This window comes from Paramormyrops kingsleyae, chromosome 14 (assembly GCF_048594095.1).
Source record: "Paramormyrops kingsleyae isolate MSU_618 chromosome 14, PKINGS_0.4, whole genome shotgun sequence".
In the NCBI taxonomy this organism is placed as follows: Eukaryota; Metazoa; Chordata; class Actinopteri; order Osteoglossiformes; family Mormyridae; genus Paramormyrops; species Paramormyrops kingsleyae.
The window spans coordinates 3,113,485-3,141,430 of record NC_132810.1 but is presented as its reverse complement, the minus strand read 5'-3'; the positions used below and the strand labels follow the sequence as shown (position 1 = coordinate 3,141,430).

Sequence of the window (27,946 nt, the reverse complement as noted above, 5' to 3'; positions counted from 1 at the left end):
TACAGAGTCCGCAGTTCTGCGAGTAGAGCAGCGAAAGCCAGAGGAGAACTTAACAGTAGTCGATCGTTTTGTTAGTGGAACAGCTAATTAAAATGTATCCTCAGTGGATGTCACTGTTATCGCAGTTTATTCTCCTCGGCATTAAGCATTGTCGGAAATAAAATGGAGACGGATGACTGCATGCCGAAGGTGCACTACGCGTGTGACCTTGCTCTGAAATATTCATCTCATTACCAATATATGGTAAGAGAAATTTGACAGATGCATGCATCCTTTAAAACTGTTGTTCATGCAACGTTTAGATGAACGCGGTAAGAATTGCAAGAAGCGTTTCTGGGGTTTATGACGACTGCAGACGTGTGGTTTGATCAGTTAAAAAACAAGGAAAGAAATTCCAGTGAAACGTGTTTCGAAAAAAAAAGAATCAGATATTGTGTATGAGAAGTTGCCTTTGTTTTACTGGATATCACGGCTGCACTGTGGCATTTCTGTGGATTTCATACGGAAGATTTCTAGGTGGCGTTACTTTGGTTACAGTTTCTACATGGAAACACTACGGGCAAAGTCTTGCAGATCCTCACTTATAGTTTGCGATACAAAATAGGAAGTGACGCCTCGAAAAGAGGAAAAAACTTTTCTCCGCGCAGAAAGAGAAAATATTCATTGGAGAGAAGCTTCTGCTGTCTGCACAGGTATGGTATATCGCAGCTGTACAGTCATTTGCTTGTTCCTCCGTCGTTTCTTCGAAAGTGTTTTTGGCAGTTTTTCCCGAGGTTTCTGCTAGCGGTTACTGAAGCATAGTATCCATCGCTAGCTTAGCTACTTTACCGACACCAACAGCTGGTTGTTTTTGCAAAACGTGGTGGTACGCAGTGCTGGGGGGTAGGATGTCATAGCCCAGCAGATCTCAGAAATCAATCTGTTGTCGTGTGTGCAAGCCCCCCCCCCCCTCCCCCCATGGCCTGTATGATGTCGGACGATTCTGTCACTATAGTGGGCATTTTTGTTTTTTTTTAAACGTGTTTTTGTGTGGTTAGTACACCTTCTGATGCAGATAGCCCTTCTATAGAGGCGATCAGACGTCGAAAAGATTTCCGACAGAATATAGGCAGCCTAGCTGTATTGCGATGTAATGTAAACGCATCATTATTCAGCAGTCATAATGACATTTCTGCAGAATAAACCGCGGAAATACTGATATGTACGGCTTCTCTCCGAACACGATCTCCTGCGCAGGGAACATTCGTCGACGTATCAACAGGTTCCCGAAGACTTTTATAAAGGCAATTTACAATGGCGTTTCCTCTTTATCGATTTCTTTGCCTTCTCGAGTTTGTATTGTTGTCTTTTTAATTTGTGATTCGCAGACTATAGAGCCTATTGTGAATATACTATATATACACTATATTAGGACATTGTAGACGTGTTTGCATACGATTTGCCGTTTTTGATGCCCTTTAATAGCCTGCAAAATATATTTTTGAATTATTTTCAGAATCGCAATAGGAATTCTTCGTCGAAACATGTTAAGTTTATGAAGTACATGTAGTATGTGCAGTGATTTCACTGGAAGTTCTGGAAATTATATGCATGGATGTACATGCATTACAGTGAAAGAGAAGCCTACAGGGAAAATTAATTTCACTAAATATGCAAGACTTTTATTTTTTTTCATTGATGTATTTCGTTGTTATATAACTCTTGGCCATTTCTAGGCTGAGACAGCTTTCTGAATTTGTAGTTAGATTAACGTGAAATCACTATATGGAATCAAATCTGTCACTTGTTTCCTTTTTTCCATATTCTTTTCTAAGCCCAGCACAATCATGCCTGCATGTACTCAGTGCAGCAGTCCTGCAACATGCGCAGAGATGGCTGATGGGGGGGGGGGGGGCACGTGCTCCACGTGTGTTGTTTGTAGATACATGTATGACATCATTAAACTCCCATCCGTAACAGGAAGTTCATTTGAGACCCATCCTGTCTCAGCATTAGAAAATTGAATACCAGTTTCTCAATAACAGTCAACACTTCCATAAAGAATAATAAGTTCTTCTCACCTGAGGGCAAATAACTTCACATGTGATGTGACTTTTTGAAAAAGAGAACTTCTGACGATGGTAATATCTTCACCGTTTTGTCTCATTTTCATATCACTTTAATTGTACCTTCGCATGTGTCTGCTTGATAATGGCAACGGAATATTGGGGGCGATCATCCTGTCAAATGGGGAGTCACTTATGAAACACCTGTTAATATTTAATATTAAAATGTTTTGATCGATCTTCACAGATTCTTTTAAGTCACTGTTCATCATTTGATCCTGTTGCGGTTCTTGTGTCCAACCTTCAGCATGTCTGTTATAAAGTTCTGAGAACTTCCTAGGAACCTTGGTCAGCCTCTGTGTAGGAGTAATGTTGGAGTATTACAGTGTGACGTTGCCTGTGAGATGAGCTTCTTGTGAAGCATCTGTCGAGTAACCTGTGTTTCTGATTTGTATTCGGTCATTTAATCATGTTTGTTTAGTCTGTATTGATGCATCTTATATTTACTATTTATATATATACTTTATGCAGGGTGATTACGGTATAATATGTTAGCTAGATACTTCTTTAAACTTAAAATGTTGTCATAACTGTCACAATCCTATCTGTATTATTACTATTAATATGTCATCATCATCATCATCATCATCATCAAACTAGCACCTCGTCCAATACCATTCAGGCTGTGTTCCTCAGATCAACATTGTGGTTTTTTCAAGAATTGCAGCTTGATTGAAATAAGCCTTTGGTTTTGAAATTAATAATGCTTTAAAAAGATGTTTCTGATACTATGCTAGTGTAACTCGGGGTGGGATTTTATCATATAGAATTAAAATTACCGGGACGAATCGCAGGAACAAACAAACAAGTGATTTTACCTTCAGTTTTTGAACGGCTGTAGCTGGTGGAATTTTCTCGCTGGAAGGCAATAGGGACTCATGGTAATTCGGAGTAACTGCACATGGAAGGGAAGAGCCTTATATGGACATGGAAGTAGGCGTGGCGAACGGACTGGGCCGGATCACAAGACCTCAGTTGAAACAAAAAATAGGGCTCCTGTGTGAGTAGTTACCGTGGAAAACGGCAGTAGATTACGTGTAAGCAGAGTGTGATTCGGTGTATACGTTTATTGCAACTTAAAGAGTAGTAATATGCATTAAGGTAACAACTTAATGCGTATTTTAAAATTGTTTCTCGGCTTCAATTGCATGTTTCCAGTTATTTCTGCGCAGTATGTATTTCTATTCACTTGAGGGGAAAATAATACTGTGAGGTCAGATCAGCATGACTCAACCTTTGAGGTGCATGCAGTCATTGCCCTTCTGTGCTGAGAGGAGCGCACTAGGGACTTAAAGAGGAGCACTGCAATGAAGGTAAGTCCGTTTGACCGTCGTAACTGTAAAAATGTGCTGATGTTGATATGCCCGGTACAAGTAGAAGACGAATAATGCAAAGTTTGATAGCCCCGCCTGGATAGTCAGTGTTGGATATACGGTTTCATAATGTTCGTTGTACTTATTTACACTACCACATGCTACAGTTGAAGATTTTTGTGCTAAACCAGCAAGTTGTATCTATTTAAGTATGTGACGTAGTTCCACAGATGAGGAATCCGCACGCTCTCTACACCTTTTCGATGGGTTATTTTGCAGCTTGCTCGTCCCCATAATGGGTTCCTTGTTGCTGTACTGTTTATATTGCCGTATGATGGGGTATTAGTGATCGGATAATCCCCTTTCTGCAACAAAGGAGTTCTCGTAAATTGCGCTGAGCTGACTTGCAATGCTGTGTTTTGGTGGGGTGGGGGGCAGCAGTCGATGTGATGTCGTGTGCAGCGTGTTTTTCTATTCGGGAGTCACGGTATCATGTCAAATGCGATGTACTTCCCAGCGATGATGTCACCAGTATGCGTTGTATCCTGGTTAATAAGGATCTGTTCAGGATTACCTAATTATTCTTGACGTTTTAAGCTATCGCTAAATGCGTTTGGCAGTTGGTTAAAACTATAGCTTTTGCAACTTTTTGTATCCTGTGACTGGTTAACATTGAATCATTCGGCAATATTTTTTTACTGTTACGTGGTGACAGGTCTTCTAAATGAGCACTTGTATTGTAGTTTACAGTCGGTTTTCCGAAACAGCACATTCAACTTCTCATAACGGGCATTTAGCACAGCGAAGGTGTGCTGAGTAGGGGGTTTATCTGCATTTACTGCCTTTCAGCCTGATTTTATGTCTTAGTGTTCAATCTCATTACTGTTAATAGCTGTTGTAAATAGTATTGCGTTAATCCCTTTCAAAATTCCTTCAGTGTGATCACTATGACAAACACTGTATCAACAAAGATATAAAGCATGGCTGTTTTATTCAGTAGATTAGAATCATCCGGTAACATTTTAAACATTTAGGGTTTGTGTGTAGAGCTGTAATTTGCCGTAAACTTGCATGAGAGACAAGAAGACTGGTTTTGCAGAGAAAAGTGTGAATTCCATTGCATTTTTGTGTGTTAGTGATTTTGGTTCTAGGAAATGTCAGACTAAGTAACACACACACACACACACACACACACACACACACACACACACACACACTCTGCTATCAGTGTGCCATTACTTTGCAGATATATGAGATTCACTGTATTGTATATATGCTCATTTTTGATGTTATGGAAATGTATGTAAGTTTTGCCACAGATTTATACCAAGGTGGTGGTTGGTTTCTGCTGTACCCAAAGTGGCTATAGGTTTAAATCCATCCATCCATCCATCCATCCATCCATCACTGCATATGCAGTGCAGCATAGCAGTGTTAGATGCAACTGTATTTTAATTTGGCCTTTTCCATGAAAATACACAGTAACATACGGTAATTGTGATATTTTAAGCGTACTCCCGGTGTAGGTGGTGGTTGTTACGATTTAGTCTACTTGCATTATACAACAGACGTGAAATGGAAATTATCACGTGTTGCCAGAGCACCATTGATTAAATTAAGCTACTGAGACTATTTCAAATAAAAAAATATTGATTACTGATAATTGGCTCCTTTCTAGCTCTGGACCACGGCAGCGATGCCTGCGTTCATGAAGAGAGAACGGTAGAGTGCAGAGATAAATGCCATCTAAAGTGATGTGTGGTTGCCATGGAGATGTTCCAACCTCTATCTTGGCGTGTATAAAACTGTTACGGGGTGTAAATTGAAGCAGGACTCACAACAGTGCCTCTATTGGGAAATACAGAAAATATTGTCGGGGGGGGGGGGAAAAGGTACTGCTATCCTATTAAGTCTGACCTTATTTTGATTTGTTGCCCAAACAGTCAAGAATTGTGCTGTCAGTGGAATGATATTGCAAGTTTTTGTAGAATTTTTAAATGTTGCCTTTTGACTTGTTAAAGTCAAAACCGTTAATTACTTCTTATCAAAATTGTTCAAAATCATTCTGATCAAAATCGATCACAGTATTTATTGGTTATTTTATGTGGTAATATTTATATAGTGCTAAGCTGCTTTTATAGAACACCTTAGAGAACCACAGTTATTCACTTGTTATAACATTATGTGTTGTGCAACTTGTGGTTTTCTAATGCTCAGCGTAGTCAGCTTTTCAACTTATTTGAAAACTTTTTTTTTTCCCTGTTAAATCTTTAAGGCTTTGCCATAAACCACAAACCTTTAAATATAAGTGATATAATTTTGCGACTCACGAATGCATTAGACCCAAATTATCAAGTAGGAGAATATCACCGTATAACGGAAATTGGTGATTAGTCCTCTGCGTTTGGCTGCTTCCTACATTTTCAGGCCTTCTGCTCATTGTAATATTTAGCAAATCACAAAAAGTTAGCAATAGATCAGTTTTAGCTGTATGTGATAGGATTCTACAGGTATTCAACTGGTTTGAGTAAAGGTGGGATTAAAGTGTCAATTTTATTTGAAATGAGACATTTTTTCCTAATCTCTAATGTCAGCTGGCTGCTGCGTGTTACAGTATATGCCTAAATGTGCTCTCTTTATATTGCCCGCCCCTAAGTCTCAGTGATTAGTCATTCATTAAAAGTAAAAGGAGCAGTTTACATACTGGGGTTTCACAATGGGACTGTGTCCACGCTTCTGACTAACCCTTTCACGCCTGGTCTCTCCCTTTCAGGGTGTTACTCATGACTGAAAGGCACAAGGGGACCGTCAGACATCTCAATCCGGCTCTTCCACCCTGGAAGAGCAGGGGGTGTGATCCCCCATCTTCCGGCCCTCTCCGCCGTGGAGCTTAGTGGTGGCTTCTCGTTTGTCACTGCTGCTAAACAAGCACCGACACAAACATATGCAAACCCATGGACTAGTCGGCGTTAGTTTTTTGACTGGGTTTTGAAACCACCCTGTCCTCTTCCTCCTCGACCTCCCCCCCCTCCCGACAAACTTGGGATTACCCATTGTTAGTAGATGATTTAGCCATGAGCCTGCCGCCTCAGCCGAAGGCTAACCCCAAAAGGACAGGGAAGCGTATCACGTTCTTTAATGACCAGGGTCTGGCCAAAAAGGACTCAGCTGCTGAAGGCTCTTTCTATGACTTGGAAAATCCTTCCATGGAATCGGTGCACAGTGACGTTCCAGGTCAGGCTTCCCATTCTGAGGGGTCACATGTGTACAACTCGGTCATCTTTAGCCCCGATAAGGGTGAGCAAAGACGAGGGCATTACCAGCAGACTGTTCCAATAAAATGGACGCAGCCGGACTCGTCTAGACAGCCGGGTTGGACTCGGGGGATGCCTATCAACTCCTGGAGTCAAAACATTGCCTCATATTTAGGAGGCATCAACATGAATGAGTCACGCATGCAGCCTGCTTACCCCGAGTCATTACTCGAAGAGCCTCTGCAGCAGCAGCAGAGAGGAGCAGCGGAGAAGCAGCTGGCCAACTCCCTCAACACCTACAGGGATTCTGCCAAAGCCCTGTGTGTGGAATGGGAGCAGCAGCAAGCGGTGGCTTCTCTCCAGCATGTCCCCGTGCAGCAGGGCCATGCCACGGTCCTGCAGAGCCAGTCCCTCGCCGTCTCTCGTGCTGCGACCAGCTCTGTGCTGCAGCCCTTCCAGGTGGCGTTCGGTCAGCCCAAGCAGCCCCTCTCCCACGGCTTTTACCAGGTGTTCCAGGACAGTAGGACGTTGCCCAACCTGAACTATAGCGGGCAGCCAAAGTTCCAAAATCAGTTTCAGCAACAGGAGCTGCTGCAGAATCAGCAGCTACATCAGCGGCAGCGGCAAATTCCGCACAAGCAGCAAGAAATGCAAGAAGACCAGCAGTTTCTCAGTTATTTCCCCGGCACATCACTGCCCAGTGCACACACAAACCCCCACCCTCAGCAGCAGCCCCCGCAAGCTCTAGGCTCCCATACTGTGGCACACGAACCTGCCTCCCAGCTTCCTGCAGAGTGTCTGGATTCTGATGTCCAGAAGTTCTCATCCAACCCTCAGCTGCCCTCCGAGGAGCCCCAGCCCGCCCCCCGCAGGTCCCGTCGCCTCTCCAAGGAGGGCGCCCCCGCAGCCGCCGCGATGCCCGGCAATCGCCCAGCTCACGGGACCCAAGGATCCCTCAATGGTAATGCTGAAGGAGTGAAAGTGCTGATGGAAGAGGAAATGCAGGCTGCAGCGGTGGGAGTGATTAAGAGCACGCACAGAAAGAGAAGAGCTTCCCAGGAGGTCAACTTGGAGACACTGGCTCAGAAGGCATCAGAGATGGAGTCCTTACCTTCACATAGCATGACGGTAACCTTTCTGGCTTATGTAATATTTATAAGAAAGTGAAGCATGCAAGGGATTTATTTTGAGGAATACCCGGAGTGGGAATGGTTCACTGTATAGCTTTAAATGGCATCAAGTACCGTTAAAGCCCAGTTATCCATCTCAGAACCTGTTGCTTCAGTCATTATGCAGCCTGGAAACATGCAGAGCTCAGAATGCCCTAGTAATGCGATCCGAAACTTGGCACTCTTCCTTTTTGCAGTGTGTGCTTGTGGCGAGGGGATGGAGGTGTTGCTGAAAGAATTCTGCTTTGTTACTCTGAGAGAGAGGAAGTGAGGATGTACAGATAAAGGCATATTTCGCTTGCAATGGGATGAAAATTAATGCACATATGCGCACTGAACCATATCAGCCTTAAAAGGTGGTGATTGCTAAATCGAAGGCATGCAGAGGCTCTGTCTTAAGCATGGATGCCGCCCTAGGCTGGATTTTAAGGTACTTTCTTCACCTAGCTAAGAAATTGATCAGTGCCCGAGCCTGTGTCATACCAGTGTGAGAACGGCATTGTTTCGAAATAATGCCACAGCACTGGTACTTAGCAAAGTAAAACTAACCCAGCAATTAGGGCAGCAAAGGCCGCACTAAGCAAATTTTTATGCAATACGCTGACTTTGTTTCCTCTTGCATTTAAACCTTGACACAATTGGGGAACAGAATACTAGAGACATTCACCAAACATGCACTTCCTCCAATCAAATACTGTTCTTAGTGCAGCTCAGTGCAGCACAGGTGCTGTCTTCTGTGCATGACCGTGGAACGGCATTGTCAGCCCTCACCGAACCTGAAAGTCCCTCTGCTCTACAGCAATGCAAATGTTCATATTCATTCAGTTTGTATAGAGGGGAAATCCCAAAGATTTTTAAATGCTTCGGACTCTGTAAAATGTATACACACCACTTCTTGTCTCAACTTAGTCATCAGGTCATGTTGTAGGAGACACCAGAAGACAGCATGACATTAACCACTTAAATCATATTTTATAGAATATTTTAACAGAAGTGGTGTTAACTCGTTCCATAAAAGCAGCTTGTTCTACATCCGCCTGAAGTGGTTTCCTGTCATACTTTAATTACGTTCTCTTTGCTTGCAACACCAATTACAGCTTTCTTAGGTGATCCTAAGATGATGATCCTTCAATTCCCTTAAAAATCTATTTTTAGAACTTCCACAGGGCATGATGGCTTTTTTATGTCAAATTGGTGACTTGTTGTATTTTTTCAGGAAATAGGAGCAGTGTTTGTGCATATTTGAGAAAGCAGGATCTTTCAGATGGAATATTTTGTGTAAGACCTTTATTCAGGGACATTTCTTTGTCTGCAGATAATAAGGCTAAGTTATATAAATAAACACAAGTGGCACACCAGTAGGTACATATCAAACATAAACAATAAATAACTCGAGTACTTACGAAAAGATGTCATTTTTACAGATAAATAGGAGTATGGTATATACCATTGTTCCTCAACCCAGTCCCCAGAGACCCACAGTCAGTCTACGCTTTTGTTTACTGTTAACTCCCAGCTAATCTAGAACAATGAATACCTGGTACAAGTGTGTGAGAGCTGGGAGCAAAAATGTGTGCTGTCTGGGGATCTCCGGGGACTAGGTTGATAAAAACTGGTGTGTACAGTACAAAGTAAGACTGCAGGAATAGGATCAGGAAATGTAACTGTGTGAAAAGCAGTTATGGAGCTTGTATACATCAGGACTGCCAGAGGCTGCTCTTGCTGAAAAAGTTTACATGAATTCCAGAATTTTCTAGCATTTGATATAGCCGCTTTTGCTTCACCGCCAGAGTGCATTTGAGCTGGCGATGACTCCACAAGTTTGCCTAAAACCTGATGATCCATGTTACCCCAGCATGATCTGAGAATGTTCCAGAGAGCATCTTGTGATCTTCTGAATGCTCCCACGAGTGTTCAGTGGGGTTGAGGTCAGGTGGCTGTGGCGTAAAGACCACGACACTCAGTAACTCCTTGCTCTTCTAAAGCTTAGTTCATACTTCTCTTTTCCACATTCCGCCATTTCCGCGATTTTGGGCCGGGGACAGTTGTCCGGGTGGCAGCTCGTGTTCATACTGCCGTTTGGTTGCGGATGTGGATGGTCGCCGGCTGTATGTGCATACAGCAGTGATATTCCACCAGACCAGTAGAGGGCAGATGTATTGCAACAAATACAAATATAAGCAGTGCAGTGAAACGGGTAAATGTTTATGAACAGTTATTTGTCAAGGCTTGGGCAGTATTGCAGTAATAAGGCATATTACAGTATTTTGAAATCCTCACAACAAAATTAGCTGGGACCCAAACTAACCCCCCACCCCAAGGAAATTTTAAGGCCAAGATTTCAAAATGCTGCAATATGGGAACTTATTTAAAATACCGTATAACTCGGTATAATGTCTGGACAGTATGAAAAATTAGATATGCAGATACCTCCTATCCTCCTCATACAGCTGCTCACCATAACTACTACTACAACAGCAACTATTTATCCTCTACTCTTTCGCTGTTGACCTCTGATCTGTGAATGTTCACGCTGCCGCCTACTGGAAATACCTAATCGATTATTTTGCACATGCGTGGTCGAAGCACACGGAAGTGAAAGATTTCCACTAGATGTAAAAATCTGCGCTACACATGCAACCGACCGCAGTGCTAAACTGCCAAAAATCTACGTCATGTCCCCAAGCGAAAGTGCACGCAGAAAAGTGAAGTATGGATTGGCCTTGAGTTCTTCAAAAACTTTGTGGTATGTCTGAGCTGGTTGTGATGCTTAGGTATAAATCTGTGAATCCTCCACAAAGATCCATGCCAGCAGGTATAGCATGGCTCGGAAGTACGGCGTAGTACCTTTCCTTTCTCTAGGTGTAGTCTGTTCAGTGCAGGGGTCCAACTCCAGAGTATCAAAATACCCCCAGACATGAATATTTCTGCCACTGTGTGATATCTGTCTCTCTTCTGTTCATCTCCTTACATAAACTCTTCTGTTACTGCCATTAATCTCAAACTTGATCTCATCAGTAAATTTGACTTCTTTCTTTCCAATAATCCACTATATGTTGGTATGTCTTAGCCGATGATCAAACTTTTATATCCAGGGTTAAATGGAAAAATCTCGGATTTTCAATGTGGTCTACAACTTTTGGACCCCACCTAATTTGCACGTCTGTTGAAGGCTTTCTTGTACAGTAGTACTTACTATTCAATAACTGCTTGTCAGATCTGTTTTTTATGGACTGTTGTGACATCCTACAGTTCACTTGTATAGAATCTGATTTGGAGGAAAAAGGCCATGCTTTTCATCTGTCAGCAGGAGCAAGAGAAGGTCTGGAACTCCAGCACGGCTCCACAAGGCCCCGACAGAAGGATTGCAGAGGACGAGTGGGCAAGCACCAAGCGTTCACGTGAGGAGAGCATGCTACCCTTGGTGCTGCCCGTATCTGTGCCAGTACGTCGAGCCGATCAGGAGCCAGCAAAACCGCCAAGTGGCTGCACCCAGCGGCCGCTACACGAACCGGTCCAATGCGAGCGCAAGCCATCTGTCATTGTCACCCGTCGGCGCTCTCTGAGGAGCTCGCTGTCCGAAAGCACTGGCCAGGTACGCTGCCCTCCCTGCTGTCAGCTCCTATCACAGTTAGCATGGGCTTCCACTCTTCTGCTCGCCACATTTCTGTAAAACAAACAAGTACCTTTCATTAAACACACTTTCCTTCCTCCCACCTGGTGTCTCTAGATGTGTGATTCAATTACGGATATCAGTCTCTGTGGGATTTTTCAGAGATTCGTTTTTCTTGTGATCGCTGCAGCTAAAAACGCTTGATTTTGTAGCTGCTTTTCTCAGAATTTGTTATGCATCTTTCGGAGTCCTGTGTGCTTTTTTTTGTGTGGAAAATGTGCACAAATTGACGAAATTGTGAGTTCAGGAAATATTTAAAGCTACTACCAATCAAAAGAGACATGTAATAATCTCCTTTGTGTTTCTTTTTATAGCACATCAACGATCATATTTTGGTGCACATTTTTGATTATGGCTGCATAATAAGCTCAGTTTATATATACAACAGCAGCATATGAAATTATGAAATGAAATTGCATTAATTTGACTGTAAACTTATAGTCTATGAAAATAGTTTAATTTCCAAAGTGCCCATTGATTGCTGTATGTAGATTTAATTTACATGTTACATGTCCATCTGTTCTCTTCACAAAGCCTCAACTTTATACAGAACAGCAAAGGCATATTAACAGGATGCTACCAATGCATCAGCTTCAAATGCAAATGTGTCCATTTTACGGAATGCAAACAATGCATCAACTTGGCAGAAAGCAAACAATGCATCGGCTTAATATGGATGCTTCATGGCTATTTGAGAAACAAAGTCCAAGTCCTTCTAAATGGCTGCATGCTTGTGTTCTGCCACAATGTTGCATGATGTACAGGTTTCCCTCCACTTTTGAGCGAAACATTTGGGAATTGTTCTACATGATATTTAGCAGTCATTTCATTGGTAAATGAAGAATGTCTGCTGTGCACATCTACCCCACAGCACAGCCTAGCCAAAAACACATGAAGGTGCACTGCGTTGGTGTCACAGAACGTGTCATGGTGCAGTACAAAGCTGAGTAGTGAACCGAAAGTGCACTACTGCAGTGTTTCCCAACCCGGTCCTCGGGGACCTACAGTCAGTCCATGTTTTTGCTCCCGGCTGGAGCTGAAATGTCGACGGTCTGTGGATTGAGAAACATCGCAGTAATGCACCCAGACTTCTTTTTAGCAGTGTGGATGTTTTTGCGATGTGCGCTACATTACATGAATACTATTTCATAACTGGTTCACATTTGATTTTTGTACAGAATGGTGAAGGGGAAGGAGGGAAAGACGATGATGGGAAAGCAGCCAAGACGAGACGGCGACCGCGGCCTGAGCCCCTCTTCATCCCCTCGCCCAAGACCGGCACTTTCATCGCCCCTCCTGTGTACTCCAACGTCACGCCCTACCAGAGCCACCTGCGCTCACCTGTACGTCTGGCAGACACCCCCATCACCCTGCCCCCCTACACCCCGCCCCCCATCCTCAGTCCCGTGCGGGAAGGCTCCGGCCTCTACTTCTCCACGTTTATGTCCTCCGGCGTCGCGAACGCCCCGTGCCTGGGCCCCCCCCCACCGGCGACCCCAAAATCTGCCTCACGCAGCCTGCTCCGCTCCAGTGAGTGTCTGTCATCTCTCTTAAAAAGCCGCGGAACTTTATGGAATACCATTTTGTGTTTCTCTTTTGTATCAGATGACCGCGACATTCGACATTCGTTCATTCATGTTAACGTATCACTTTTTCCAGAATGAATTTATCGTGCAAAACTCAGGAAAAAAAAGCGTCCATTTCTCTTTTCCAGGCAGTTGTGATATCACACCCCCACTGCTGTGTGCAGTGAACGAGGCCACCCCAGTCAGCATTGAGCCGTGAGTACTGTTCCCTCCTTGATGCAATTTTGTTTCCCGTAATCCTTTTTTTTATTTTTTCGAGTCATACAACATCATAGTTCTTGTAGTATGTTGATCATGTGGTCCGTTTATAGTTTATTGATTTAATTTAACATCTATTACTTATAAATAAAGGGTTGTATTCTGTTCATGTATTCCCTATATTCACCTTACAATCTGCATCTCTCAAGCCGTTTTTAAGACTGTCTTCATTAGTAAGCTAGCCTCAGACCGTAGTTCCACTTCTTGTGAATTTACTCATTCAGATCGCCGGTTAGCTGAGACAGTTTGTGGCGTAATTTGTTTCATTCTTCTGCTGGGGTAAAAGTACTCGTACTTTGCTGGGGGCTTCACTGCCTTCTTCTGCTTTTTTGTTTGTTTGTATTTTTGTTTGTTTTTGGCTTTCAGCCTGCAGTGAGACTCACTTCACATCAGAGCATTGTAGCATGTGGAATGGCAACTTGGAAGCAGTGTGGTTAATTCGCTACCATCCGCATTGTTCAGGAAACAAAAAGCTGGTTTTCTCTCTTGGTTAAGGTTCTCTGCTGAATAAGTCATTTAATACGGGATCCCCTGAACAAAACTGCCATTCCAAATAACTTGATATACTAAAATTTTCTTACCCTCTTCCGGAAAAATCTGTTGAAGACACTTGGTGTTAAGGCGCACACAAATCATAAATATTTCTTAATCGTTTTTTCCAATACAAATTTGTATTTTAAGAATTTGATAGCAGTGCAGTTAGTGATGTCAGCACGGTAGACCGCCTCCTTCCCACAAGTCAGTGCGCTTGGTGTCAGTTACCTGACTCATGCTAGTATCACCCAGGGTGAGAAGGTCAGTTTCTGTTTATGTACAGTGCATCTGGCCATGGTAGCGTGGAATATTCAGTAAAGTGGGGAAATAATTGGTCAGTAAATGCGATTGGAGTAGCAGAAGTATTTTGTAATAAATAACTTTGGATTAATCACGCATGGGATGGTTGGAAACCTGTGTTTCTGTGTTTGGCATGTGTTTTAAACATGGAATATTACCAGAAGCTGAAATATTACCAGAGTGCAATATAGAAAAAAACTTAACAAACCATGTATGGGACATGAAATACAAAAAATATTTGAGCTGTTGCACTGAAGATGCTGAATGATATTGATATTGCCCAAGAATGATGTCACTGGAAGTATATGTAAGCATTGTGGTATTGTATCTCATACAAGGTGCAGTAAATGCAATAGAAAGGGCAGTTAATACAGTTAAGGTAGTAGTAGGACTTTATTGATGCTGAAGGAAATTCGAAGGTGCAGTTAAATGTTAGCATTTAACTGCACCTTGGTATTAAAGTAACTGTAGTGATGAGTGATAAACTGGATATGAAACTTTCATTTATTAAAAACAATTCACCACTGATTTGCAAAGTCGTGTAGTTGATTTTATTTTTCAGTGAAATAATGCACTGGAAAATGTACAGTTTTCACATATAAAGATCTATCAGATCATAATGCAACACTGCGAAGGCTTGTCCACTGGCTTTGCAGTGAGATCAGTATGCTCCTGCTTTATTGTTTGATTTCAGCTTATTTGCTGTAATCCTTGGTGATGAGATTTTTGTGCATTGGGGGGTCCTAATAATTGTGTGGTATTTAAAAAAAGGTATTTGCAGTTTAAACAGGGGGTAGGAAACAGAAGGTTCTGTAGGACTGCATGTATTGATGAACACCGTTTATTTTAATCTGATTAACTGTGCGGTACAGTACATGTAAATCATTTTGTCTAAAAGAGTGGTTAGTGGTTTCTCATTGCTTGGGAGTGGGCGGGGGGGGGGGCACATCCTGAGGTTATGATAGTCATATGCTTGGTATGAGTGAAATATTTTCCCCTACCAATTAGTCATCTAACCAACTGTTAAGCTTATCCTTGTTTTGGCCTGTTTGTGTTTTGCCATTGTAAACAGTGATGTTTTTGTCTGCATTTACATTTTTTTTGTCATATATAAATTGTTTTTGGAAGAAGTTCAATTTTCAGTTTCAGGATGGCAAGTTACGCAGAATATGATACCATTTCAGCATATATGCTTGTAATTTTTAGCCTTTTTCAGGTGCGACGTGTTTTGACCCATTTCGCCTTTGTAGCACCGGGTACTCATAACAAACAGAACCCTAAAACAAATATAAAACTCATCTCTCCCCGGTTCAGACGGATAAACATTGGAAATCGGCACCAGGCAGAGGTGCCAGAATTGCGAGTTCGTGCAGCAGCCCATCAGGACGAGCATCGGGCAGAACTCGTGTGGGCGCCCCAGCACGAGCTAGAATCCACCCACCCAGCGCGAGGTAATGACACTCCTCACAACATGCTTTTATGTCTTGCTGCCTGATATAGCATTAGCGCTAGCAGCACGGCATACGGGGACTTGTCTTGTGTTCCAAAGCCACAGACGATTGTATCAGTTCTGCATTGTTACATTGTTACACCGTACCTATGTGTTATCGGCTGGAAGTCATATTTCTATAAGATGTGTCATCACCCACTCCTAGAACTTCAGCCAAGATTCTTTCTCTCTCCACTTGGTTCTGTGGCCGCATCACTATCCGCCAGCCCTCACTGTATCAGGGTCCTCAGAAACTAGTGTTTGCTCTTTTAATGTCTGTGACATTGATCCATGAACCGTTTACATTTCTCCTGCCTTTCTCCGTTCCGCACTGTAGTGGATGACCTGATGCACCTGGCCTGCTCCAGCGTCTTCCCTGGGGGGGGGACAAACCAGGAGCTGGCGCTGCATGGTCTGTATGAGTGCAAGGGGGACGTTCTGGTGAGTGAGCTGCTAGGCTGCTAATTCATACTGATTGCGCTTGAATACCTTTTCCTGCCACATCTGGACGTCATAGATGTTGGGGACTCTTAACTCAGCCCTGCGTTCCATCCATCCATGCATTTTGTGTAACCGCTTGTCCTGTTTAGGGTCACTGGGGTCCAGAGCCTATCCGGGAAGCTACGGGCACTATGGTATAAGTCCCCAGTGCTGTAAATGCAAATAAACTCACAGAGCTGCGCAGGCAGGCTTTGTGTCTGTGACCCTGTTTATCCAAGCGTCACATGAAGCGGGGTATTAAACGCGCCATTAATCTGACGGCATGGTGCCTTGTGAATATGAGTATATATTGTAAATGGAGTGCTACGACGTTTTTAGAGGATTACATTGTTTAAGGAGGCCTGCAGATAAACGCTCAGGCTTTGTGCAGTTGATGATTCCAGCAGGGCTGGTTCTCAGATTTCACTCAAGTGAATCTGAAGTGTAGCGAAAGTATTCATTTTAAACCATGCCTGCCCACTGAAACTGCTCACCCCCCCCACCCCAGTGAGGAACATAAGCCACTCCCTCCCACCCAAAAGTTGTCAAGGAGACCGACCGCATGCGACTTCACTCCCACTCCCTCCACACTGATGAAGCGCCGTGTCTTTATGTCGAATCATGTACCGTTTGGGTCACACGGCTGCTTATCTGGTCCCTGCTGCGGACAGTGGTCAGCATTTCAGTCCGGGTGTCGATCCCTCCCTGTAGATACCGTTAGTGCATAGTATGCACAGAGGAAAAAAAACAGAAAGAGACTGCGCTGAATTCTGCTTCTAATAACTGATGTGTCTGGACTTCACAATGACTAGTAATCTAGTGCAGTAAAATAGCTGGGGGCGGGGGCGCGGGCGCGGGGGGGGGTCCCCTGAGTTCCCAGATAAAATTCATGGTTTTTTTTGTGTGACAGTATAGCAATGCGGGTAATGATGACAAGTAAATAGTAAATATAAAGTGAAATGGAGCATCATTTTTTAATAAATGAAAACAGGAATATTAGTGACACATTCTCAGTCACTTTCTCTACTTTGGAAATTTTCCAGTACACTAGAATTTCAGTATTCCAGGTTTTCGGTCTGTACCCCTTGATATTCCTTTTAGTATAGCAAAATACAAACCCTGTTCTTTTATATTGAGGAGAGTTTGGGGAAAGTTACTTAAGGTATTTTATTTGATAAATAAATAGTTTTTTGTTGTCTAATGGTATTTGGATGCCTCTCTGGAAGTAACTAATACTGCAGACACGTTGAATGTAGGCTAGGGAACAGGAATTTTTGCAAAACTTTTTAAAACTTTATCATCTTTAATAAATGTCGAACTTTATATCATGAGTTCTTTACTGTCAAAACGCTAGTGAAATTGTAACTTTATTAAATTAACTTGTAATCCCAGTATTGGTGTAATTGTAAACTTACACTTTTCTCGGTGTACAGTTGTATATTTCCTGACTTTTGGTTGGGGACCTCTGCAGCCAATAACGTAATGCTGCATTGCGTTTGAACTCGGAAATCGGAAATTCAGTCTTCCTGGTCGGAAATTTCAACCCAGAGTGTCGGAGGAACCTCTGCAGCCCTCACCACAGAATTCAAGATGGCTGTGCCCTTTATCAACAGAAGTTAACTGTAATTATATACTGTTTATTAGCACTAATGTCTTATTTGTGTTTCGTTAAATTGGTCGTACACACAATTCTTGTCCATCCACTTTGTGTGGACATGTTGCTATGGTCTTTGTATGCACAGAATACCGTGTAATTCCTTATGAACTGGTATTGTAAGCAGTGGCTAACAGTGAACCTGGCTGGAACTGGAACAAAGCAGGATATCTTACTTTGCTGGACAGCTTGTCAGATTTAAGGTAGTCTGGGCTAAATGTAAGTCAAAGAAGATAAAGGCCATTTAAACTGGGGCACCTTAAATCCTACAAGTTATCCAGCTAAGCAAGCACTCTGACCTCTGAGGTAAATGGAAGACAGCTGGGATATCTTCCACGTCTATCATCATACTTTTCTGTGTATTAAACCGGACGTCTTCCCGTCAGTATTGAAATTCAGCAGGCATGCCACTGCTTTCTCATTAACGTTTTTATTAATGGTTTTGTTGTTGTGTTGAATTATCCAGTGACTTTTTGGTTTGCTTGACAGGAGACCCTCACTCTGCTCCTGCTACAGAAGCCCATGTTCACCAAGACCCACCCACTCGCTGACTATCACTACTCCGGTAGGTGACTCGTCCAGCTCTCACTCCTCTCTCACTTCTTTTACGCCACACAGGTGCTGGTGCACCTGCTGGTGCACTTGGCCCATTAGTTTGGGTTTTTTTCCCCCCAACGCAGTGTGGCGACAGCTACGTTCTGGTCCTGATTCACGCGTAAACAATAGGAGCTGGGGTCTGGGTGGAGATGCAGACTAGGGGATGGGAGGAGGTGTGGTGGCTTGTAGATCATCCCATGCTGTGGTCTCAGGCAGCCGCTCAGAGCACAGAGGCTTCATTGTGAGCCTGTGTTTTATGGGGGGGGGGGGTTGCGTGGCCCGTCTGCGCTGCACATTAATGCAGAAAAGCTGAACAGTCACCCTCATTGTCAGCATTTACAGTCGTGTGATGTCATTGTCTGTCACCGCTCTCTCTCCCAGGCTGTGACAGCTGGACGTCAGCAGAGAGGCGGTTGTTCAACAAAGGGATTGCTACCTACAAGAAGGATTTTTTCATGGTGCAGAAGATAGTACGTGTTTTATGTTATTTGTTCATGAAATATACAAGATTTTATGAGAAACCTATGTACTGTATTAGGTTGCACGCAAAATAAGACCTGAATAGGTGAAAGCGGTTACTCTTCTAACTGTTTTTGTCTTAAGATCTGTTTGTGTGTTTTGCTTCCTTGGCTTACAGGTCAGCACCAAGACCGTGGCACAATGTGTGGAGTTTTACTACACCTATAAGAAACAGGTGAAAATTGGCCGCAGTGGGACCCTGGTCTATGGAGACCTGGAGCCCCCTGAGACTTGGGCCGCGGAGGTGGAGCTGGATGTCAGGGTGCGTGGGGGGGGGGGCGATGGGGTCACCAAAGCAGGATGGCCACTTGTGAGTGACTACAGTGGGCTAAAGTGTTATATCTGGCCTTTCACAGAGCTCACAGCAATTGAAACCAATGAAGGTGGAGGAAGGGAAGAACTGGGAGGAGTCATGTGACAGGAAGCAGGCCTGCAGCCCCGCGAGGGTGACGCAGCTACTACAGGTGTCTGAGAATGTAAGTATGGCGGGAGGAACACAGATGGATAGATAGAAGAGAAATCTCTTGTTCTGTGTTCAGTCAAAATGCAGCAGCATACATTCCACTGCTTTACATGCAACCTTCAGCCTTATGCCTGGAAATTTGTGGTTGATGAAGAGTCACATCGTTGCTGACTTTCACATCGGTCGCATCCTAAAAAGATTTTTGTTGTTTAGTAAGGTAGGGAAATATGTCGCATATTAGAAAACCGGCCATGCGATAAATCAATATCCCCCAACCTGGTCCTCGGGAGCCCCCAGACGCTCCACATTTTTGCTCCCTCCCGATAAAGCAAAAACGTGCACTGTCTGTGGGTCCCCGACGACCGGTTTGGAAAACACTGCTGTGATACATTCTCCTTCAGTTCATATTGCATGTGTTGCTGAATGAGAAACTGCTTCGCTTTACTGGCGTCCGCTTGCAGACAGGAGTTAAAAGGCTGATTCCATTCATGAGGAGGAAAGTTGTTGAAAGAAAGTGCAACTTTCTCAGTATGACTGATAATCGCTGCTTTACAACAAGCCAGGAGTTTTGCTGTTAGTCATCACATTTTCAGAGAAAAAGAGTCAATATAAATGATTCTCATAGTTTTCATAGCAATTTTTTTAATTTAATTGGTCGATTCATTCCCTGAATCCCCCCAACAGTCATGAAAGCTCTCTGTTTGCCCAACCTCCTTTAAAGTAAGCAACACTGGATTAGACCTGAGGTTAAATGAATCCATGCTGCACGACAGGGTTAAATAAAACGGAAAAGGATGAAAACAAGATCCTGGTGTTTTTTTCTCAGGATGGTGCCCTGCTGGTCTACAAGAGCCTGCAGGAAAAGATGGAGGTGGAACCGTCCCAGATCCGGCCCCTGAACCCTCGTCCTGCACCCAAAAAACCAAGCGCTGACTCGGGGAAGAAGACCGCGCCAGGTGCTGCCAAAGGCCCGGAGGGGGAGTTTCCCTGCAAGAAATGTGGCAGGTTTGTGCGGGGGAATTTGGGGGGGGCTTTCACAAATGCGGAGGTATCTGGATACGTAACTAATCGCGACTTTGTTTATCGTTAGGCATGTATCCAAGCCCCGTGTCGCATTTCTACTTGTGAGACTTTTTAAGAGGCAGGTGCTTGACCAGAAATTGGTGTGATCGAAAACATGCGCTTGGCCAAATCTGCCCGCAATTCTTTGTGCAAAAGGGGCAGATACTCAGGCAACCCCCCCACCAAATATCATGTTTGTGGTAGCCTAAATTACGTCAGGGTCCTTGGTAAGGGCGTGTTCTCTCTTAGCTCATAATACATGTAAAATCACAATACTTTCAGTAGGTATTGTATTTCCATGGGGTTTCCATTCTTATAGTTTTTCTTTGTCAAGGTGCTTGTATAGCTTCTGCCTTTGCATATATATCCGTGACGACTTGGAGATGGTCTCCAGTAGCATTAGGGCTCAAGGCGGGGGCGAAATGCCATTCGCTGGGCACATGACCACACGTGCAAACTATGGGCAGTTTACAGATGGTGTTTCACCATGATTTTGCAGAGTTATTAAGACCAATAATGCCTGTGTTATACCAAGCATGGAGCTTTAATGATAAACAATTTCAGAACAAATTCTGTTTCCCGGCTGTACCGAAATTCCAGCAAGCCATGACCCCCAAACCGAGGTTTGCACCGGACTGCTAACCAAACTTTTGTGTACCATTACAGCCTTAGTAAAGCCTTAGTAATGTACCTTCTTACATTAACAGACCTTTATTGAGCTGCTGTTTAAAGTTGTCAAGGGTTGTTGCTTTTTACACATAACTGCCGGTTTGTGGTCATCCAACGCAGAGTGTTGGCAAAGGTGCGTGTGAATGCTGGTGGCGTTTTACCTTTGCAGACTTAGATTTGGCGCTGGAAAAGTCTCTGCAGACACTTTCTCATTTCTGCTAGCACTGTGGCAGACCCACAAATATAAGTCCGTTAACAGATCCACGCAGCGTGCAACTGGGCAAATATGTGACAAACATAATTACAGTAAACTACTTTTAAATTGGTATTTGAAAATCGTAGTGATTTAAAAATCGTGATTTGTAACTGACTCGATGCCCCTCCCCAACCCTAGGGAACTGGTGCTCTAGAAGAAGACGCAGTGCTAAATAAGCCGATTGACATCAATAACTGCAATTTATTCCAGTACTTTTTAATGAATATAATATGTGTGTGTAACTTCTAGTGGTCTTAGTTTGTACTAAGCAGCATTGGTGGCCAAAATCATGTGAGGATGTGAGGAAGGGTGACACTCCATGTTGGTTTGTGGGGGATGAAATGTGACCTAGACAGAGTCCTATCGGTGGTAGCGCAGGGCAAACTGTAGTTGAAGGAATTTGACCTGGTGATTTCCTTAGAGAGGTGAGAGTGTCATTTCGCTGTGGAGTTATCTTTGATCTGCATCTCACAGATAAACACTAAAATGCCAGAGAACAGCAAAAAAAGTATCTAAGCCGTTTAAGCGAAGGCAGCAGTCCGGCACGTGAGTGAGCTGTCCGTGACGGTATCTTTAAACTCAGCTAAAATAGTTTGCGACAATAATCCTCTGTGCTTAGCTACTTTTAAAGTGCTGTGACGTCAACTTTTTTTTTTTGCCCTCACTCCACGGCGTGTCGTGACCCCTGACCCTCAGGGTGTTCTACAAGGTGAAGAGCCGCAGTGCGCACATGAAGAGCCACGCGGAGCAGGAGAAGAAGGCGGCGGCGCTGCGGCAGAGAGAGGCAGAGCAGCGGGCGGCGGCAGCCATAGCCGCGGTAGCGGCGGCGACGGCCGGACAGAACGGCACCAGGGAGCACGGCAGAGACGACGGCGGGGACAGCAGCGACGAGTCCTCTGTGGAAGGGGAAGACGCAGACGACGAAGACTGGCACTGAGGCTCGCCTGAAAGCGGCGCGTGGGGAAGAAGATGCTCAGCTTGCTGCCCACTGGCGACTCGCGAATAAAGTCACAGATTCTAATTCTGTGTTTTTTTATCGCTGGATTTTGGGACAGACTTGCTGTGCGTGTGCACTTGTAAGAAAGAGGGGTTGGGTTTGGGAATGAGGCTGGAGTTTAGGGGAGAGAGACACTGGGTCACCATGTTTATTCTACTGTTCTATTTGGCTTTTCAGATGTCATCTTTTTTACCGTATTTACTGTAATGTGTGAGCAAATAATATATATACATATTTTTGCAGGATGCATAAGGCACTGACCCGGTATTTTTTTGCCACTCCCTAGTCCATCCAAGCCCCTCAGCACTTTCAGTCTGATCCAGCACTGATATTCAGAGCAAAATTTATATGTATCCTGAGCCTTTTAGGATTGGCACACATTGTATGTCAGACTGATCTTTACTCATTTTAATATATTGTTGGTAATAATATATTTAAATAAAGTTGATGAAATACAAAGTTGACCGCTGTCAGACCATTAAAGATGGGGCTTCTCACAAGAGGACTATGAAATGCATATACTCAGCTGGGCCTCATTTTTTTAAATATAATTTTTATATGTATATTTTTAATACAGCCAAAAGCTTGCACAACCCTGTGTCCAACAAATTTGGGTTTTTGTGTTATTCTGTACTATTTTCCCGTGTGTTTATTTTTTAATCTTATGCTTTAGATATCCGGAATGCTTTTTACCTTTACAGGACAATCAATTTTACAGACTTTTTTATATTCAAAAACTTTAAGTGGATGCTGTTATTACAGTTTTTTGCTATGTTGTTATCATGATGTTGTATTTGGTTTTTTGGTAAATATTAAGTTGTTAGTTCTTTTTTGTCATCTGGTATAAAGAGCTGTACTCTGGTTAGCTGTTTCACGTTTTAACGTTGAAGGTAATAATTGCCATTAAGTGCAATACAATGTCTTGGTGAAAATTGTGCAATTCTTAAACACTGTGTCTATTCACCTCATCCCTTACAGATGTATGATCAACTCTGTTCTGCTGTAATGCATGATAAGGAAACATTTTGACCTGTGCTTTTCACTCTGGCCATTTTTGTTATAATCACAGGAATGGTGAAGGATCCTCTGATATTAAAATGGCCAAAGATTGGACCAGTTTAAAAAAAAATAATAAAACAAAACAGCCAGTCCAAGCAGCCGGCCTGTACTCCAGCAGCCGGCCTACTGGACCATGTCTCCATGACAACAGTCATCCTTGAATACAGTCTTTCCCTTGATGGAAAGTTACAGAGAAAAGGATGAATGGATCTACTCAGTTTTTTCTAGTTTTACTTGCCTATGCACAAAGAAATATGTGTTTGTGTGTATAACGTATAGCATTCGCTGTGATGTCCTTTGTCTTTACTGTGGGAGACCCTTCCCAGGGGTTACATTTTGTATGTTATCTCTCTCTCTATATAAAATTATTCTTATAGTCCAGAGTCACAGGTTGTGCTGCTTTTTGACTTTTTAAATATAAAATAAGATTTAAAATAAATTGGCCGGCAATTGTTAAGATACAAATATTCCTTGCCGTAGTCTTGTGTGATGAAGGGAACGACGGAAGCCAGTATTTATATAAATTCGTATGTATGTATGAATTATATTTATCCATATATGAAATATTTTCATATGAAGCCATCACACTAAAAGCTCAGATTGCTAGGTTATCTCAAGTACTTTTACTACATTGTAAATTATTTATTTCATTTCACTTGTGTTTTGAATAATAAAAAGGAAAACTGATCATTTACAAAAAAAAATGACTAAAGTGGTGTCCTGTGATTTATTTTATTATATATATATATTTCTTTATTGTATGTACATGAGCTTGCATAGCCAAGCATACCTCTGTGTTGCAGGAGTGTTATCTATATGCATAACGTGGGGTAAGTTTTCATTCCTGCTGTCTGTGTTCCTGTTTGTAGAAATGTACACCTCCAGGGCGAATCGCACTGCTGTGTATTTGCTCTGAATCGTCTCCCAAGCATTACTTGCATGTCGGGACCATCGGCAGTGACTACAGGAAATTATATGGAAATGTGGCAGGTGGCACTGTAATACCAGAGAGCAGTTGGAGGAGTGTTCTGGCGATGTGTCACAGTGTGCTCTATATGTGCCGCATAAGCTTAAGCTGGATGAGCCATTATGCGTCTTTATGCTCTTTTGGAAAAGCATACCCTTGTTCTCTTGGATTATAGTTGTCCAGTGTTACTTGAGCTTCGTCTGTCATGTTTCTTTCTGGTGAACATGCATTGCATTGGGCAGTTTGACCACAGATGACAACTTCTGCATTTATTTATGTGTTGAATTGCCTACTTCATAAACATTAGGTATCATTTTCTTTAAAATGATGCACAGTATACAATTCTGATAAATGTAATGATAATTTAACCGAGCATTGTGATTGTGAAGCTTTTGATACCAAATATTTTAGTACTTGGATATCTTCAATAGCTTTAAAATTATGTATCACAATACACCGTGACACTACAGAATTATGGCAGGATTTCGATTCTTGAATGGGTAGAGTGCAAAATGCAGAATGCATCAGTTACATAATGTCTTTTTAAAAATAATTATTTAATTATATGTTTCCTTAAAAATTCATTTATTGGCTATTCATGCGGTGGAAAATCAGAATTGATTCTTAACCGCTATCGCTAATTAATTTGCACTAAAGTACTTTGAGAAAAAAATCCAAATCCTGAGCTAATGGAGCTAATTTTTGTCTTGATTCCATGGGAGGGACGTTTTCAGTTGGCTTACAGTCTGCCTTTGATTAGTTACTTTTACCGGCTTCCATTGTTAGTATGTTCCACACCTACATTTAGGGGCAGAATAGTCACATGTCTGTGGGCCCCTGAGCCAGGCCCTTAACCCCCAGGTACATGAGGGCTGTAGCTGCCCTTCACTGTCAAGCTTCCTCTCACCTAAATGTGCGTCATGGAGAGCAAGTTGGAGTAGACCGAAAGAGAATCAATATAAGTGTCTATAAAAATATTCAAATGGGACAGAAGCATCGGTCAGAATTGCATTGTAATTCAACCACACCTTGAGAAACGATTCACATTTCTAATCCCAGATCATCACATAAGATTGGATTTTGTGTTCCCTCACCTCTCAGCTAACATACTGCATTCACATGCAATAGCATCTCTTCCATGGTCCAGACACGGAGGCCTGTGTTTTGTATTTTCTCTGTCCTGTGTGTTTTTCTCCTGCTGATTTTGTTAAACCTGTTTCTGCTCTCGTCCACAAATGAATGTCCAGTTTGCTCCTCTCATCACCTTTCTATCACGATCTTGCTCAGAGCCTTTCTTATACAATTTTGAAAAGCTTTACAAAAGTATCTGCATACTATTAACAGATTGATACACTGATTGTGTAATAGGTATTAATGTGTCAGAATATTGCAGAACTGTATCTACGATATGTACAATGGAAAGGTTAATGTTAAGCATGTCCTTTTGCCAAAGCCATTGAATGTCAGTTACAGTTCCTAACAGCTGGCAAATATGTGTGTGGGATACTTTTGTAGACAGCTAGACGGATGTGAGTGGGCTTGCATTTGTTGCATTTCAGCAAGATCTCAAGCTAGTTAACTGCTTTGTGTGTTTCAATTCTTCCAGAATAAGTGATGCAGTGGTTAGCGCTGTTGCCTCACATCTCCAGGACCCGGGTTTGAGTCTCCGCCACAGCTCCATGTGTGTGGAATGTGCTCTGCTTTTCCTCCACGTTCCAATAATATGCTGAGGTTAATTGGATTCACCGAATTGTGCGTATGTGCCCCCCTGTGACGGACTGGTGCCCCATCCTGGGTTATTCCCTGCCTTGTGCCCATAACTTCCACAATTGACTGTGGACCCCCCCTCTGACCCTGAACAGGACGAGCAGTCTCAGGGAATAGATAGGTGGATTTGCCCCCAGTGTGTAATTCTTCATTTGAGTGTATGGACTGCAATTCTGTAGCTGAGTCTCACCTGCTCTGTGTTTTCAGGGATTGGCTTCAGACTGCGTAAGCAGAGCGTTAAAATGTACTTTCATTTTATAGAAATTGTTCCTATTTTGAAAATGATTATGCTTATATATAAATGCACTTTTAAGCATAATATTTCATTGTAAATTCATTTTTTGCCCTGGGGATATCAGGAGAAAATCACCAAGCTAGGTTGACAGCCTTTATATTTACTATAAACACAGGGGGGCATTGTTGCACCAGCACTTACTGTGTTCACCGATACCTCAGTGCTTCTCCACTTCATTATCGTATGCTTGTGATCTCGTGACACAAGTAGCTGCTTATAAACAGCTCTTTTGAGCATCATGCTTTAGCCAGTGAGGAATTCATTGACGCGATGGAATAATTCTTGAAGTGCAGCTTTAATCCTTTGCAGAACCTTGAATCTAAGGTATTAAAATGATGTTAAATTTTTGCCATGTGGGAAGCTTTCAGTTGAACCCAAACAATCAATCAGCCATTGGGCCAGACACAGCAATTAGGTCTGCTTGGTGTTGCTGTGTGCCCACACACGATCATCATTTCCTTGTTACTCTTGGGTTTTCTCACTAACTCTCTCCCATTTTGAGGTTCCTATAAAACAGGCAGGAAACTACTCCTGGCACAGAATAAGCATCATCAACTCTCCGCCAAACCTGTTATTGTACATCCTCCATAACCTGCTTCTGCACTCTGTAACCCTGAACCAGACTGGACCAGCTACATCATATGTATTACCATGTAGGTGCATCAAATCATTTCCTTCTTCTTATGAAGTAGAACTTTTTTTCCAAACTTCGTGCAACCCAAAAGCAATGACGCCGGACTAGATCCAATTGCATTTTTTGGACATAGAAAAAGAGTATAGAATGAATGCAACACTTTAGTAATTTACAAAAACACAAGTAACTCACAGGAGGCCTGCCCTGCTCCTTTGGAAAACTGAGTGGGTCTCTATCAGTTATCATCTCACCTTATTCATTTTGAAACTGAATTTGACTCAAAGGAAATTTGTCCCCTTGTTACCTTTTCTAATATATGCAATACATCCAATTTTGCTGCAAAATTACTTTTGCAGTTGGTTTCTGACAGATAGATTTCCTTCTAGACAAGATCCAGAGTATGTAGACTACCAATGTACTTTCAATACAATGTGATAGTGCTTCATCGTTTTCTATGAGAACAGACGTTTTAAAAGTTTTACAAATGTTTTACAATGCAATGCAATTTACATACTGTACATGATCACCAACTACTTGGGTACCAGTGAATAAATGCAAATATGACAAGAAAAAAATATTGAGAATTTAAGATGCATGGGGAGGCTTCTTTGTCTAATGTAAAAATTAATAGCATTAAAAACTAATAAATATAGCGTAAAATAGGTCGATGCTTTATCGTTTATTAAATATAGACGTCCAAAAGTAGATCCATTCATCTGTGATAAGCGCTAATTTGGAAAAGGGTCACAGCAACCGTATAGCCTAAATCAGGAAGTCCAGCACACACCCAATCAGGATGCCTCATAGGGCGTACAATCACACACAATCTCTGAGTAATGCGAAGTC

At 42.6% G+C, this 27,946-nt stretch overlaps 1 protein-coding gene across 4 annotated transcripts; it reads left to right on the top strand.

Annotated features, from left to right (window-relative positions):
• The first annotated feature begins 38 nt into the window (after window positions 1-38).
• mideasb (mitotic deacetylase associated SANT domain protein b) lies at window positions 39-22,840 on the top strand. Of its 4 annotated transcripts, none has more exons than XM_023827429.2 (13): window positions 39-243; window positions 6,192-7,800; window positions 11,149-11,436; window positions 12,693-13,044; window positions 13,229-13,295; window positions 15,507-15,643; window positions 16,019-16,122; window positions 18,305-18,380; window positions 18,794-18,882; window positions 19,050-19,193; window positions 19,288-19,407; window positions 20,221-20,399; window positions 22,078-22,840. In XM_023827429.2, exons 2-13 carry the CDS (start codon window positions 6,493-6,495, stop codon window positions 22,316-22,318), a joined length of 3,105 nt encoding a protein of 1,034 aa, XP_023683197.2. In that variant the 5' UTR covers window positions 39-243; window positions 6,192-6,492; the 3' UTR covers window positions 22,319-22,840. The 4 variants fall into 4 exon arrangements, with proteins under 4 accessions (XP_023683197.2, XP_023683198.2, XP_023683194.2 ...); XM_023827430.2 differs by lacking the exon at window positions 39-243 and adding an exon at window positions 250-692 and having other exon boundaries at window positions 11,152-11,436; XM_023827426.2 differs by lacking the exon at window positions 39-243 and adding an exon at window positions 250-692.
• The last annotated feature ends 5,106 nt before the right edge of the window (window positions 22,841-27,946 follow it).

Excerpts from the sequence above, each read along its gene's own strand:
- mideasb (XM_023827429.2), top strand. The coding sequence starts at position 6,493 with ATGAGCCTGCCGCCTCAGCCGAAGGCTAACCCCAAAAGGACAGGGAAG. Across the intron at positions 7,801-11,148 it reads TACCTTCACATAGCATGACG|CAGGAGCAAGAGAAGGTCTG; the intron begins GTAACCTTTCTG and ends TTCATCTGTCAG. Across the intron at positions 18,883-19,049 it reads TTTTCATGGTGCAGAAGATA|GTCAGCACCAAGACCGTGGC; the intron begins GTACGTGTTTTA and ends CTTGGCTTACAG.